The sequence below is a fragment of the Pantherophis guttatus genome, chromosome 17 (assembly GCF_059756535.1).
Source record: "Pantherophis guttatus breed Tessera chromosome 17, ASM5975653v1, whole genome shotgun sequence".
NCBI lineage: Eukaryota > Metazoa > Chordata > Lepidosauria > Squamata > Colubridae > Pantherophis > Pantherophis guttatus.
The window spans coordinates 6,547,805-6,564,885 of record NC_142079.1 but is presented as its reverse complement, the minus strand read 5'-3'; the positions used below and the strand labels follow the sequence as shown (position 1 = coordinate 6,564,885).

General features: G+C 45.1%; 1 protein-coding gene across 3 annotated transcripts in view; it reads left to right on the top strand.

The window, feature by feature from the left end:
* Nucleotides 1-6,708, top strand: part of FBXO21 (F-box protein 21) — a 29,667-nt gene extending 22,959 nt beyond the window's left edge. For 2 of the 3 annotated variants that reach the window (XM_034405976.3, XM_087880195.1), the window contains one exon: nt 2,867-6,282. In XM_034405976.3, coding sequence (XP_034261867.2) covers nt 2,867-3,042 — 176 coding nt within the window. In that variant the 3' untranslated portion in view covers nt 3,043-6,282. Of the gene's footprint in view, nt 1-2,866 lie in introns of all 3 variants that reach the window. The other variant, XM_034405974.3, reaches the window with a different exon arrangement.
* Nucleotides 6,709-17,081: the final 10,373 nt, after the last annotated feature.

Here is a 17,081-nt window from a genome sequence, read left to right as displayed (position 1 = left end):
CTCCTCTCTGCAAACCCCACTCCCTCCTAGCACGGATGATGTTACCTAGTTTGGGTCATGAACCATCTGCAAGAAAACAACCCAGCTTAGAAAACAACCAAGGACCCCTCATATCATTTCAACAGCAGGATTTTTGGTGGTTCCAAATCCACCGATCTGCAGGACCACTTGATGGGATCCAGCAGGGGTTCGTTTTACAGCTAAGGATAGATCCATGTTCCATTCAGTCTCTGCTGCTTCTTGATAGTGCTGGGGAAGCTCCCAGTAACTCCCAATAAACCGGTGTCCACAGTGCTGGTTTAAATGGAAGTTCAGCCCAAGAGAGCTTCCTGCAGAACAGGTTTTGGTAGCAGTTATGGGTGGGTTTTCACATGTGGGGGACTGCTCCTTCTCTCACAGTGGTCATTGCGTCTTCCACGATAAGAATAGCATCAGAAGGAAAACCAATCTGCAGATTTCCTGTTATTTTTTAGTTATTTTGATCTTTTGTCGTTATTTAGCTATTTTTAGGCTTAGAATAAAACAGTTCTCCCAGCAGAGGGCACTGCGTACAATTGTAGATTTTAATTACAAATAGGTTTTCCTCCTATCTGCCTTTCTTCCCTTCGTCGTCGTCCTCCTCCTCCTCCTCCTGCCCCCATAATCTAAACTTGGTCTACAACTCAACTTCGGTTATAGGGCTATAAAAAAATCTCCACCTCCAGGGAAATTACATCGAGGAATCTCATCAAAACACACAAGAACATAAAAGGCCGCCTCATCAAAATTAAACAGGACAACCACAGCACAGAAACGGGACATGAGAGAAGTACGTGTGGCAGCCACTGAAACATGTAACGATGCAATCTTTTAAGGACACGTGCATGCAGCCATATTCTTTTCCCCCTCCCCTGAGAATTGCCTTGTCCTAAAATTGCTCTTTCTCAGAAGAAAAAAAAAACACCCAGCAACCTTTCTGTAAGATGGGCATAACAAATGCAAATATATATATATAATTTTTCAAGAAAAATGAAATTTCAGCAGCCTTGGATTTTATTGAAATATCTGAAGTTGATGGAGAGCAGCAAGCAGAAACTTTTATTTCCCAGAAAATCATGGGCATCAAGTCCCACCCAGTGTCAGCTTTAGAAGCCATATTAGCAACGGAAGCTTCCACGCTGCACCTTCTCGTGTGTGGGAAAGTAAGGGTGGGATTTAGTAGAGGGAATGTAGTTGGACAAAATAGCATTCTTCCTTTCGGTCAAGGTCATGACTGTCCTTGCATCTGGAGAAGGAGTGGTTGGAGTGATGTCTCGAGATGGGACGGATGGTGATTGGACAGTGTGATGAACCAATGGGTGCAGGGGATGGATTTGGGGTTTTTGATTTACTGAGGGGAAAACCCGAAACTCTCAGATTCGGATTTTCCCAGATGTGCCAGTATATCTAATAAATGGAACTTTGAGAAAATGCTGGCCTCGGAGGTTTTAATTGAAGTTGGGGTTTCCTGGAATGCTGACACCCAGCTTGGCAAGGTCAAAAAAAAAAAAAAAAGGAGGAATTGCATAGATTTCAGGGAGCTGAATTTAATGGCAATGGCACTTAGATTTATATACTGTTTTACGGTGCTTTACAGCCCTCTCTAAGCGGTTTACAGAGTCAGCCTCTTGCAAACCCCAACAATCTGGGTCCTCATTTTACCGGCCTCGGAAGGATGGAAGGCTGAGTCATCCTGGAGCCTGATGAGATTTGAACTGCCAAATTGCAGGCATTGGGCAGGCAGCAGAAGTAGCCTGCAGTACTGCCCTCTTAAGCACTGCGCCACCGCGGCTAACATACAGGTAGTCCTCAACTTGCGACCAAAATTGAGCCCCAGATTTTTGTTGCTAAGGGAGACATTTGTTCAGTGCGTTTTGCTCCGTTTTATTAACTTTCTTGCCACAATTGTTTAAGTGAATCACTGCAGTTAGTAACATGGTCGTTAAACGAATCTGGCTTCCCCATTGACTTAATCCCATTGAGTTAAGCCGCCCTAAGATTCCTCTCCCTCCCGCTTGGTTGCTTCTCTCTTAAGCCCCTATCCATGACTCTCCCGCCCTTTGTGCAGTCTCTCACTTGTCAGGGTTCCAAGGAACACCCCCAACAAAAGCAAACTCTGAGGCTCGAGGTTCCTCAAAGTTCCATTTTATTAGAGATTGTGAAGTTTCCAAAAGATGCCCTAATTAATTCATGAGCCATGAGCCAAACTTCAAAAGAAATACAGTCATTTATTAGGAGCACCATTTCGGCAATATTCGGATGCAGTTAGAACTAATCCCATGTAGATTTACGTTCCCCTATGACCCTGTCTCTCCCCTCCGCCCTGGCCATGTCATAAATCACATTATCCAATTAACCACTTTGGCTGGCTGTGAAATCCAACACCCTTCTATTGAATGCGGTAAGAAAGCATCTATGGAATGTAGCTTCAGTTAGGGAAATCAATCAGCTCTATCAGTTCTCCCTCCCTCCTGCTCATGGTAACTTGAAAGCTTTGCAAGTTGACAGAGATGTCATATTGGCACAACTGGGAAAACCCGAATCTGAAAGCTTCCAGGTTATCCCCACCCAAAGGAAAGTCCAAGTCCCTTCCCCTGCACCCACATGTCCACCACATGGTCCAATCAAAGCACGTCTCAACTGGAGATGCCTCCCGGTTCCAGCCTTCCAGGTGCAGAGCAATATGGCCTTGACTCCTTGAGAAAGGAATGTTATTATGACTATATATCACCCAAGCTCCACACAATCCCCCCTCCCAGTTTCCCACAGCAGTAAATCTGGCAGGCCTGAAGGCCCAATGTAAAAAAATGGCTTTTAGGCATGACATCACTTTCCTTTCCTTTTGCAGAGAATCTGGAACTCAACCCAGAACCTCACGAGATCCCTCACCCGGACATCGGTCGCTACTTCGAGGAGTTTGCCGACACGTACTACGTGGCCAACCCAGAGTTGGAGATCCGATACCCTGAGGATATGGAGCTCACGCGTTCAGCTGGCCAGAAAACGGAAGAGAGCAAAGAATGAGATTTTTTTTTTTCCCCTTCCATCCCCTTCCTCTTTGCAAGGACAGAAGAAACTTTGCACAGCGGCGGTGGGAATTTCATCACGAGGAAGCTGCTGGTCTGAGGAACTGCATTTTGCTAGCTAGTAGTGAAACATCGTGTTATGTAACCCCCTTGATTGCGTTGTGCTGACACTTGTAAAAAAAAACAAAAAAACCAGTGTGGGTCATGCAAAGTTTAGAAACCCACCTCTGAAAGTTCCTTCCCCCAAAATGAAGAACTTCTGAGACTTAAAAAAAGTTCTCCTTCTGGGAATTTTTGAACGACCTGCAGATGGAAGCCGTGGATAATTTCTAGGTAGGGCTTTTCTGGAACTAACACAACATCTGTCTTGGTTCAACTGTGACCAGCAGTGAGGTGCCAAAACCTTAGGAATGACATTTGATGCTTCCTTACTCAAAGATCTAGAAACATTTTTCAGGAACTCTCTCCATTGCTTCAGGCCAACAACTCAAATTTTTAAAAAAACCTGCACTGGGTGATCGTTGTCATTATTTTTTTTCCTGCAGGTTTCTTGGATTCACATTCCATCACACAGACCTCATGCCACCTCGGTGATGAAGCTGGAGATGAGCATCATTCTCCTTTCGTTCCGCTCGTTTGCTTGTTGCTCACTCCATTAAAAAAAAAAAAGGATAAAACAACGAATTTCTCAAACGTAACGCTGGGAGGAAAAGAAAGCACCGAAGGACGTAGCGTTAATTGTCTAAAATTTCCTTTTCTCAGGGAAAAAAAAAAAATAGGAGCCGGTTTGATTTGCAAGCCCGTCTGGCAAGAAAGAACTGATCATGCTTTCATCGGTTGTTGTAAATAATATATTTCCAGGCTGTGGAATATGTAATTTCTGAATTGGTGGTGTCTGGGCGTAATGCCGCTGACACTGGCTGGATTGCGCGTTTTAGGGGCAGAGGAGGTAAGCTTTTAATTATCACATTGTAAAGGATAAAATGATACGCTTCTTGGATCCCAAGTCCTGAATGTTGCTGTTTTGTAGCGGTGAAATTGTTATTTTCAGGATCACCTCCTTCATTTGCATGCTGTGTTTTCATACACTTCGGCAAGCGCATTTCCCTGTGAAGTTTAGTGTTAACCTACAGGGAGTAACAGCTTAGAGGTTCGAGTTAGGTTGTCGCTCTAGGAACACGCGTGCACCCTTCGACGTGCCTACAGGTAGTCCTCGACTTACAACCGTAACGGAACCTGCCCATCATGGTCATAAGTCATAATAAGACATATTCCGGAGAGAGAGAGAGAAGTTACCTGAGGATGGGCTCCCAACACGAGGCCCAAAACTTGGAAGGATTTTTCTTTTTTTGCTTTAATTTATATGCCGCCCTTCTCCGGAGACTCAGGGCGGCTTACAATGTGCTCAGCAATAGCCTTCATCCTTTTTGTATATATTTATACAAAGTCAGCTTATTGCCCCCACAAACTGGGTCCTCAATTTACCTACCTTAGAAAGGATGGAAGGCTGAGTCAACCTTGAGCCTTGGTGGGATTCGAACCATCAGTAATTGCAGGCAGCTGGTCTTAATAACAGTGCTTTAATCCACTGTACTACAGGCTAAACCTTTGGTCCCGGTGACCGTCTCGGATTGGATCCTACTGTCAGGGTTCCAAGTAATACACCCATAGCAAACAAAACTCTGAGGCAGGTAGATTCCTCAAAAGAATAGTTTTATTGGGTATATCATATTGGCACGGTTCTGGTGAAAAACGACTCTGAAGGTTCCTGTGGTTTTCACCTAATTAAAAGTCTTTCCCCAGTCAGTCAGTCACTCACATGGTCCAATCACGGTGCTGCCCAGTTGCCTGGTAACGTCACTCCTCCTCTCTCTGACCAGGTGTGAGAATGTTCTTGGTTCCCAAGAGAAAATATTTTGTTTTGGCTACAAAACCCCAGCTATCTCTATTCCTCCCCTCCCTCTCCCCTCAGCTCCAGTGTGGCAACACTAAACGGCCTCGGTCAGGTCAGCTTCAGGGTTGACACCTGGCAATAAGTCATAAAGCAGGTCATCGCGCGACCAACCCAATTTTTACGGCCTCTTGTGTGCTGTGATCATCACCATGGTGGTTAAATGAGCCCATTCTGCACGGTGGGGCATTTTTGCCGAAAACCAGAAGTAAATGCTTGTTTTCAGCAAACACGTCAATTGCAATCATGTGGACAAATCCCCCCCATCCTCCAGGACACTGTGTAAATGATTGCCCACCACCCAAAATGAAGGTGCAGGGAAGGGACTGTCCATCGGAACTTCAGAACCCAGGATGTAAAATACTTTTTGGGAGGTCCAACGTAAGCGAACGATCGTAAGTGGAGGACTACCTGTAGATCTTTGGATCGCGGTGGTGGAGCCGAATCCACTGGTGGATTGCATAAGACTGACATAATTATCTCTCGCAACGCAGCCGCCGACGGGGTTTTACCTCCCTTGAGACGTGAGCCCGTGCTGACTCCCAGGCGTTGTCTGAATCGTCCTGCGAGAGCCGACGAAGCTCACCGCCGAAGTCGCAGAAACCTGGGGGGGGCGGGCTGCGAAGACCACCCTTCCTTAAAAGCCTATTGCAAAAGCCAAATGGGAAGAACTAACCTATGCAGTTCACGCAGCCCAGCCCTCTCCGTTGATTTTCGAGGGGCTTTAGCAATACACAAGTCCATATTTTAGCAATACGCGGTCTCCCTTGTCGATGGGGAGACGGTGCGGCTGAGAAACGAACCACAAAGCTGCCTCAGCCTGCACCCTTCAGCCTGCAGCTGGCTGTGGGTCCCTGTTATCCCTAGTCAGATAACCTCAATCAGAAGTATTTTCATTTCCCCCCTCTCGGTTGTTGTAGATCTGATGCATGCCTGTCTCTCTCCTAAACTTCTATTATAATTTTTTTCCTAAAGCGCTTGGAATTTCTCCTTCATCTGAATGGTGCTATATAAATCCATCTCTCTCTCCCTCTTCCTGTTTCGTTCTCTTTCTCCCCCCCCTCTCTCTCATCTATTTATTATCTATCTATCAAGCATTTTGAAGGTATCGAAAAAAGCAGACTTTGTACAGCCCATCAATCCCGTATGCAGTTTTGAACGTAAAATGCACTTATTTATTTTTTAGGAGAGTTACAAATGTAAGAGATTTGTTTCTCTCCCTCCCTCCTTCCTTCCCAGCACTTCATGGTATTTCTGGAATAAAATGACACCCTTTTCAGCTTGTAACTGTGGCATATTCTTTCTAATATAAAGCCATTTCTTTCCTTGGGCGTTTTCTATATCTTGAGTTAGGCAGAAGTCAGTGGGAAGCCCTCCTCATAAAAACACTCGATAGCTGTGATTACCAATTTATGAAATTTGAATCCACGGTAATTGTTAAGGAACATTTGAACTGACTGTCACTGACTCTCAAAAAATACTTTTTGAAATGATGTATAATGATATTTTTCTAAAGGAGATAGAAAACGGGTTTTGGCTCCAAGCCAATTTGGAATTAATTTCCTTTCTGTCCGCCTTCAACCAAATCCCAACTGTTCTGGAAAAGCTCTCAGCTTTTCTCTTAAAAAGACAACACATTTTGTACATTTTTTTCTTGGATCACTTCATATTCCCAATCTGCACTCTGCTCCTGAAAATAAACAAGTCTCAAAACATTTGACCCCTGGATTCCATAACAGTAGCTAAATCTTCTTTATCCATAAAAATAACCTGAACGTGTAATATAATATTACACATTCAAGAGGGAAAAAAGCATAAAAATTAAACTTAAGATTGTTACCTGACCTTTAATATTTACTTATTTGGAAAAATTATATTGCTGCCTACTCAGTCACAGCAACTGAAGGCACCTTACAGGAAATAAATATAAAAGAAAAATGGCAACAAAGGTTATCTATCTTTTGTAGGGACACAGCGGCTCAGTGGCTAAGTTGCTGAGCTGTCGATCGAAAGTTCGGGAGTTCAGCGGTTCGAATCCCTAATGCCGTGTAACGGGGTGAGCTTCCGTGACTTGTCCCAGCTTCTGCCAACCTAGCAGTTCGAAAGCACATAAAAAAATGCAAGTAGAAAAATAGGGACCCCCTTTGGTGGGAAGGGAACAGTGTTCCGGGCGCCTTTGGTGTTTAGTCATGGAGGCCACATGACCACAGAGACATCTTTGGACAGTGCTGGCTCTTCGGCTTTGAAACTGAGATGAGCACCGCCCCCTAGAGTCGGGAGCAAGTAACACATATGTGCGAGGGGAACCTTTACCTACCTTTTAAAAATGGGCTTCATCCTGTTCTGGGTTCCCCAGGCCCGCTGGCAGAATGACATCTTCAGGGTCTTCAGAAAGAATGTTAGAGTGGGGACCATTCTTAATTTCCGGAGAGATGATGTTCCAGAAGGAGGGAGCCACCACGGAGAAGGCCCTTCTTCTGAGTCCCGCCAGATGTATCTCCTTTGGGGATGGGACCCCGCAACATTCCTTGCCTCCCCGCTCTAGTGGGTTGGGATGTGACACTTATATTTGGAATCATATTGCATTGAGTTTAGGGGGACTTGCTCCCGAGCATACGAGAAGGTGCATGACCGAAGAGTAGCCTGTTATATGAATGGGCTGGCTGTTTCAGCAGTGACCAACCTGATGTCTCCAGGTTTGCACTTCAGATATGAAAGCCCCAGATTTTCCCTCTTGTTCTTCCTCAGATAGACTACCTTTTGAAGTGATCGTCTTATAATCGTGATGTCCATGGAAATTCTCAATCATCCAAGTCATGGTTGTCCCAAAGATGCTTTTTCAAAAAGGCAACTGGACTTCTCTTGGTGGTGGTGGTTTTTCCTTGAAAACATTTCGCTTCTCATCCGAGAAGCTTCTTCAGTTCTGATTTCAGCACCTTTGGGATTGTAATCATGACCATCTGTCCGCCATAAACATAACAGCGTCTAACTTTGTGTGCTGGGTTTATTGATTAAATCCAGCTGCTGTATTTATTCTGGATCTCAGTTTCTGACTGGTCCCTGCCAGACACTTCAGGGAAGCCCAGGTAAGGGCCTGGTCCCTTGTACCCAGCTCACCATTTGATTTCCGACAGAGGTTTTGGGCTCAATTGTGGTCCTAAGTCAAGGACCACCTGTAGTTGCAGCTGAACTTGCCCTGATCTCAACGGAAACTGTAAGGCAAAAGTTTGCAAACCAAGGAACGTGTATGTTTGGGACCCAGAATCATCTTACTCTTGCACCCCAGCTGTTGAAATCATTAGCCCGCGTTGCAGAAGGTGAGTCGTTCAGGAGAAAAGTGGGGTTCCTGGAGTGGGTGGTGGAAATTCATAATCAGCTTTGGAAATTACTGGTGCAGAAATGTTTTGAGGGTTTATTTTTCTCTCAAGCTGAGCCGTGAATCAAAGCAGCTCATTTCGACGTCATTAAAATTGCTTTGAAATTAACACTGACATTTTCTCGACACCCTTGATTGAGCCTTCGACAGCCGAAGCTTCAAGTTCTGGTTTATGACAAGCTTGGAACGTGAGTCAGCAGCGAAATGCGGCGGCCAAAACAAGAACTTAAGTTTCCAAAACGTGGGAAGCACGGTAACTGTTCCTGTACATTTTCCCCGTTTTAACAGAACCAGTTCAAGTGTGATGGCCGATTTCTGAGTGCCGCATTTTCAGAAACATTGAGAACAACTGGAAAGTGCACTCGGAAAGTCATAAAACTCGGAAATGCAGAAAGTTTGAAGAAATGCCATACGCTAAATAAATTCAGAAAAATTGTCTAGAGAAAAGGAGGACCAGGGAGGACATGATAGCGATATTCCAGTATTTGAAAGGTTGCCACAGAGAAGACGGGGTCAATTTATTGTCCAAAGCACAAGAAGGCAAGACAAGAAAGAACGGATGGAAACCAACCAAAGAGAGAAGCAACCTGGAATTAAGTCACCAGACGTTGTAGGTTCTCCATCACTGGAGGTTTTAAAGAAGAGATTGGACAACCAATTGTCTGAAATGATAGAATCTCCTGCTTGAACAGGGGGCTGGACTAGAAAACCTCCAAGGTCCCTTCCAACTCTGATATTCTATGTTCTACAACAGAGGTCTTCAAACTTGCCAGCTTTAAGACTTGTGGTCTTCAACTCCCAGGAGTTGAAGTGCACAAGTCTTAAAGCTGCCAAGTTTGAAGACCTCTGTTCTACAACCTCCAATGCCTTGCACACCTGTAGCATGGCTGTTTCAAATGTTTGCAGCCAAGCTGGTTAATGGAGAGGTTGAGAACGTAAGATCTTTTTGTGGGTGACATGATAGCAGTCTTCTAGTATTTGAGGGGCTGCCACAAAGAGGAGGAGGGGGTCAATTTATTTTCCAAAGCAGCAGAAGGCAGGACAAGAAGCAACAGATGGAAACTAATCCAGGAGAGAAGCAAGCTAGAACTAAGGAGAAACTTCTTAACAGTGAGGACAATTAACCAGTGGAACAGCTGGCCTTCAGAAGTTGTGGGTGCTTCATCACTGGAGGTTTTTAAGAAGAGATTAGACAGTCACTTGTATGAAATGGTATAGGTTGATTTCCTGCTTGACCAGGGGGCTGGACTAGATTTTCCAACTCTATTCGGGTTGGGTTGGGTTGGGTTGGTTGGTTGGTTGGTTGATGGAAGGAGTTGGGTACATCTACTATATGAGAAGAACAGAACGAAGGTTGGGAAATATCTTGGCACTTTTCAGATATCTGAAGGAGGTCAAGACCTGTTTTGGGTTTTTTTTTCTCGTTACTGTTTGTCCCGGATTGTAGGAAACATGGATTTCAGTTACAGAATTTGTGGTTGAACATTAACTACCCTGTTTCCCCCAAAATAAGACATCCCCTGATAATGAGCCCAATCAGGCTTTTGAGCACATGGCAATAAGGCTAAGCGCTTATTTCAGGGTTCGAAAAAAATATAAGACAGGGTCTTATTTTTGGGGAAACAAGATAGATTAGATGATAGATAGATAGATAGATAGATAGATAGATAGATAGATAGATAGATAGATAGATAGATACCCTATTTTCCCCAAAATAAGACATCCCCTGATAATAAGCCCAATCAGGCTTTTGAGCGCATGACAATAAAGCCAAGTGCTTATTTCAGGGTTCAAAAAAACATAAGACAGGGTCTTATTTTCGGGAAAACACGGTAGATAGATAGATAGATAGATAGATAGATAGATAGATAGATACCCTGTTTCCCCCAAAATAAGACATCCCCTGATAATGAGCCCAATCGGGCTTTTGAGCGCATGGCGATAAGGCCAAGCGCTTATTTCAGGGTTCGAAAAAAATATAAGACGGTCTTATTTTTGGGGAAACAAGATAGATTAGATGATAGATAGATGATAGATAGATGATAGATAGATAGATAGATAGATAGATAGATAGATAGATAGATAGATAGATAGATACCCTATTTCCCCCAAAATAAGACATCCCCGGATAATAAACCCAATCGGGCTTTTGAGCGCATGGCGATAAGGCCAAGCGCTTATTTCAGGGTTCGAAAAAAAATATAAGACAGGGTCTTATTTTCGTGGAAACACGGTAGAACCTAGCTGGGTGGGTCAAGCAGAGGTTGGACAGCCATCCATGGAAACTCTCTTCATCTGAACACTTGCCCTGAGCAGCAGGCTGTAGGAAAGGGCTTCTACCTCCCTCCTGTTCTGCAGTCTTTCCCATGGTGCAAATTGACCCTTAGGGTCAGTCAAGGCTGATGGGTATTCATAACCGGGTCCTTGCTGTCCCGTCCATCAAGCTTTGAAAGGCCGGCGAGCCAGGCTGTCTCCTGCACACAGAATGCTCACCTCCGTCTGGCTTGCTTTGTCTCCGCAGAAAGTAATAGTTCGGTCTAATTGTTACTGTCTCGATCAGGATGTGCCAGGCCTGGGTTCTTGGCAGATCATTAAGAGGCTTTTAAGGAGAGCGTGGATCCGAGCCAAATGCAGTGGCGTGCAGGGACAATCAGGAAGATGGCCTCTTGTGATTTAATAGACCCGGGCCTGTGCGTGAGCTCCAGCTGATAAAATGCTCCGAGGCCCATTTAGATAAGGAAAGGACCTAGGAGGACAGCCTCGATTCCACAAATAAATAAACCGTATTTTTCAGAGTGTAAGACGTACCTTTCCCCCCCTAAAAGGGGGTGAAAATTTAGGCGCATCTTATACACCGAATGTAGCCCCACCCACCCACTGACCCCCACCCTTTGGCCTCTGCCTCCCAGCAGTTTACCTCCTTGCAGCAAGCAGCAAGAAGAAACAGCCCATTTCAGCTTCAGCACAGCCTAATTAGCACAAGTTTATTGGATCGGCCTCCCGACTCTCAGCTGTTTTGCTCTCAGCTGTTTTGCGCGGGCCTCTGTTGCTTGCTGCAAGGAGGTAAATTGCTGGGAGCAGATTTTTTTTTTTTCCCGTTGTGCTAATCAGGCTATGCTGAAAACGAAAATGAAAGTAAAGTTAAGTTTCCAGCCTCCGGAGCCCAGGGGAGACTGTTTTTGCCTTCCCGGAGGCTCAAGGAAAGCCTCCAGAGCCTGGGGAGGGTGAAAATGCCTCCCCCCTCCGCCGTGGTGCAGGAAGCCAAGCAGGCCACACCCAACATGGCCACGCCCACCCAGCAACTGGGTAGAGAACCGGTTGCTAAAATTTTTGGATCCCACCCCTCCCTAAACTCTGCTGAAGATGTTACCTAGTCTGGTAACGAGACATTCAGAAACCAAGCCGCAAGCGGCGGCAAAAATGCCTAATACGTTTTTCTCCGTCTATTTTCCCCCACAACAACCCTGTGAGGTAGGATGGGCTGAGAGAGAATAAGTGGCATAAAGTAATTCAGCCAGCTTTCATGCCTAAAGCAGGATTAGAACTCAGTCTCCTGATGATTGGCCTTTAGTCGCCCAGTCAGCTTTCATACCTAAGGCGGGACTAGAACTCTGAGTCTTCTGGTGATTGGCCTGGAGTCACCCAGTCAGCTTTCATAGCTAAGGCGGGACTAGAACTCACAGTCTCCTGGTGATTGGCCTGAAGACACCCAGTCAGCTTTTACACCTAAGGCGGGACTAGAACTCACAGTCTCCCGGTGATTGGCCTGAAGACACCCAGTCAGCTTTTACACCTAAGGCGGGACTAGAACTCAGTCTCCCGGTGATTGGCCTGAAGACACCCAGTCAGCTTTCTTACCTAAGGCAGGACTAGAACTCACAGTCTCCTGGTGATTGGCCTGAAGACACCCAGTCAGCTTTTACACCTAAGGCGGGACTAGAACTCACAGTCTCCTGGTGATTGGCCTGAAGACACCCAGTCAGCTTTTACACCTAAGGCGGGACTAGAACTCACAGTCTCCCGGTGATTGGCCTGAAGTCACCCAGTCAGCTTTCTTACCTAAGGCGGGACTAGAACTCACAGTCTCCCGGTGATTGGCCTGAAGACACCCAGTCAGCTTTTACATCTAAGGCGGGACTAGAACTCACAGTCTCCCGGTGATTGGCCTGAAGTCATCCAGCCAGATGAATGCCTGAAGTGGGACTAGAACTCACAGACTCCTAGTTTCTAACTTGGTGCCTTAACCACTAGTCCAAACCGTCTATCTTTTTTTCTATTGAGAAGCTGCTTTGGAGTTACTATTCTAGCTTATTTTCTCACTTTTCTCACCATTTGAAGCTTTGCTCCAGCAGCCAAGAAATAAAACAGGAGCAGTTAGAAGACGGGGGAAAAATAAACAAATAGAACATTATTATTATTATTATTATTATTATTATTATTATTATTATTATTTATTAATTATTATTATTATTATTATTTTAAAAGCTCCACTTACTCAGACTTAACAGCACTCTGATTTAAAAAAAAGAAGAGTTTAGGAAAAGCCATTTAAATGCAGGTCAGGAAAACCTCTCCGTTCCTTTAAAAGCATGGAAGGCTTAGCTTCAGCAGCTAAGGGGTTAATTGCTGGTCTCATCCAGCAACACCTGTGAATTTTGGGCTTTTCTTGCAGCCATTTTATTTTATTTTTTTAAATACCAGATGTGCACTTGGGCCTTATGGTGCAGGCTTGGAGGTGAGTTCTCTCAATTTTTACTTATGTGGGGACTATTTCTCAGTGGCCCTTTATGGAAACTGGTTGGGACGAAATTAGCAATTTTTTGGTGTTGCTTGGAGCAAGTTAAAGGAGCAAATTTATGTTGACTTGGCTTGGAAAAATTTTTCTTTCTTTTTTTTTTTTTGCAATGTAAAGGTGCAATGTGTGTGGAAGTCTTTGGTCCTTGTGTTATGTTTCTTTGGGTGCAGTTAGAGAAATTTTAGCCTTTGCATTTGTTTTATTTTCCTTTCCAAAACAATTTATTTAATCTGTCCGGTTTTCTCAGCCAGGAAACTCAAGATGGGCAACCTGATTCCTTTGTTTTAGGTTATTTATCCTGCCTTTGTTACTTTATAAGTAATTCAAGGTGGCGAACATACAATCCTTCCTTTTCCTATTTTCCTCACAACAACCCTGTGAGGTAGGTTGAGAGAGCAAATACATTAACTTTCATGCCAAACGCGAAGGTGAGTCTAGAATTCACTGCTTCCTTTATTTCTAGGCCGGCACCTTAATTATTATACCAAACTGCCTCTACCAATCTTTATTTATATCTCGCTTTTATTATTTTTATAACTAACTCTAGATGGCAACATACTTCATATTCCTTCCCCCTCCTATTTTTCCCCCCAAACAACAACCCTGTGAGGTAAACTGGGTTGACAGAGGGATTGGTCCAAATTCACCCAGCCATGTTTAAGGTAGGGCTAGAATTCCCAATTTTGGGACTGACCCAAAATCTCCCAGTTGGCTTTGATACCTAAGGCAGAACTAGAACTCACTGTCTCCTGGGGATTGGCCCAAAGTCACCCAGATGGCTTTCACGCCTATGGTGGAACTAGAACTCACGGTCTCCTGGGGATTGGCCCAAAGTCACCCAGATGGCTTTCACGCCTATGGTGGAACTAGAACTCACGGTCTCCTGGGGATTGGCCCAAAGTCACCCAGCTGGCTTTCACGCCTATGGTGAAACTAGAACTCACGGTCTCCTGGGGATTGGCTCAAAGTCACCCAGATGGCTTTCACGCCTATGGTGGAACTAGAACTCACTGTCTCCTAGTGATTGGTACAAAGCCACCCAGCTGGCTTTGATACTTAAAGCAGAACTAGAATTCACTATCTCCTAAGGATTGGCTCAAAGCTACCCAGATGGCTTTCATACCTAAAGCAGAACTAGAACTCTCCATCTCCTGGTTTCTAGCCTGTTGCCTTCACCGCTAGACCAAGCTAGCATCATAATGCTTCCTTACAACAATCTGACAAGGTGGCTCTTGCAGTTAAGCCCAAGCTCAGCCGAGGCGTTCAGGGACGTAGTAAGTTTGCAACCAGCCAGCAAGGTCCCAGTCTTATCTTAACCTCCCAAGCATTGCGCTATCTCTCCGCCGCGGCTGCAATATATTTTTAGGTTGATTTTAAACTTTATTCCCAGAAGTCTTTTTTATTTTTTATTTTTTCCTTTCCCCTCGCAAGGGTTGGTTGAGGCTTTGCGCTGGCCGTTACCATGAATAGGCTTGCACAAGGGAATATATTTATATTTTTTCCTACGTGCAGAATTTTCTCCTGGTGTTTGTGGAGTGCTTAGTGATAAGGGAGCGCTGGAGGAAGTGTGCATGTCACAAGCCTGCGGGGGATAGATTAAAAGAGAAGGAGACCAGGCCTTTTGCAAGAGGCATTCTCGCCATCTTCCAGGTTCGCAGGAAACCACGATTCCCAAATGTTTCCCTTTTCGAAACCGTCTTTCCAGGGGTGCCCCCCAACCTCGGCAACTTTAAGACCTGAGAACTTCCAACTTCCAGAATTATCCTGCCACGAACCGTAGCTCGGTTCCTCGGAGGTTTTCGTTGGAGAAGAGGCTACCAGATTCCTCCAGATGTTTGGCTGCAGGGGATTAACAGGGCTCTCCCTTCCTCCAAATTTTAACAGATTTGCCCTTAACCAGATTAACAGAGTTGGAAGGGACCTTGTAGGTCATCTAGTCCAACCCTCATCCAAGCAGGTGACTTTACACCATTTCTGACAGATGGGCAGTCCAGTCTCTTCTTCAAAGCTTCCAGTGATAAAGCTCCCACAACTTCTGAAGGCAACTTCTGTTCCATTGAATGTAGAATAACCGAGTTGGAAGGGGCCCTAGAGGTCATCAAGTCCAACCCCCAGCCCAAGCAGGAGACCCTATACCCATGATAGCAAGCCTATGGCACGCGTGCCACAGGTGGCACGCGGAGCCATATCTGTGGGCCCGCGAGCGTTGCCCTAGCTCAGCTCTAGCGCGCATGTATGCGCCAGCCAGCTGATTTTCAGGCCTTCTGGGCCCACTGGAAGTTGGCAAATGGGCTGTTTCTGGCCTCCGGGGGGGTAAGGAAGGGCGAAAATGTAAAGATAAATAGAACCCACCCCTGTATAAAACGTGTTAAAAAGATGCTACAGGCCCTTCCTGATTTCCCCCTGCTTAAAGATGGCTACAGGGACGTGGTGGCTCAGTGGCTAAAACACTGAGCTTGTCGATCGAAAGGTCGGCAGTTCAGCGGTTCGAATCCCTAGCGCCGCGTAACGGGGGGAGCTCCCGTGACTTGTCCCAGCTTCTGCCAACCTAGCAGTTTGAAAGCACATAAAAAATGCAAGTAGAAAAATAGGGACCCCCTTTGGTGGGAAGGGAACAACGTTCCGTGCGACTTTGGTGTTGAGTCATGCCGGCCACATGACCACAGAGACGTCTTCGGACAGCGCTGGCTCTTCAGCTTTGAAATGGAGATGAGCAGCACCCTCTAGAGTCAGGAACGACTAACACATATGTGCGAGGGGAACCTTTTACCTTTACCTTAAAGATGGCTCTGTCCAGTTTCCAGTCTGTTTGGAGTCTTTATTACTCCGTTAGCAATCTCTGCTCTCCTCTTGCACCTCCTTGATGGGGAAGCTACCAAAACTGGAAACAATTTCCTTTTTTTTTTTTTTTTTGCTGCTGGATCCTTTTGTCTTGCGGTCCTTTTTTGTCAAGGAGCAGAGCAGAGCAGAGCAGAGCAGAGATTCTCCTCCGGGCTTTTTTACTGAACCTGCCTTGGAGTTGATTCCTCGGTGTGCTGCAGTTGCTGCATTACTGCTGCGGTCTAGTTGCTTTACCAGAAACTGCTTGGCACCTTGTCCAGCCAGCCACAGCCCAACGGCGCATTACGTCTGCTGGCACCACCATCTTCTGGAAGGAGATCTATCTTTCAAGCTCTCTCCTGCAAGCTTGCATCAGCAAGGATGTCATTGTTGTTATTATTGAGAATATCAAGCAAAGGTTTCATGAACTGCACGCAGATGGCACAGAAATGGCTCGAGGATTCAGGATGGGGAGCGGTTGGGCAGTCTAGAAGAATGGAATGGAATGGAATGGAATGGAATAGAATAGAATAGAATAGAATAGAATAGAATAGAATAGAATAGAATAGAATAGAATAGAATAGAATAGAATAGAATAGAATAGAATAGAATAGAATAGAATAGGGGAAGGGAATGGAATGGAATGGAATGGAATGGAATGGAATGGAATGGAATGGAATGGAATGGAATAGAATAGAATAGAATAGAAAGTGGAGAGTGGAGTGGAGTGGAGTGGAGTGGAGTGGAGTGGAGTGGAGTGGAGTGGAGTAGAGTAGAGTAGAGTAGAGTAGAGTAGAGTAGAGTAGAGTAGAGTAGAGTAGAGTAGAATATGGAAAGAAGGAAGGAGAATAGAATAGAATGGAATGGAATGGAATGGAATGGAATGAAGAAATAATAATAGAACAGAACAGGTGTCTGTGGAGATTTCAGCCATCCAGGTCATGGTTGTCCCAAAGGTGCTTTTTCAAGAGGCAACTGGACTTTCTGATTTTTCTTTGAAGACCTTTCGCTTCTCATCCAAGAAGCTTCTTCAGCTCTGACTTCTCTCCACCATCCAGTCAGAGCTGAAGAAACTTAATATATCATATAATATAA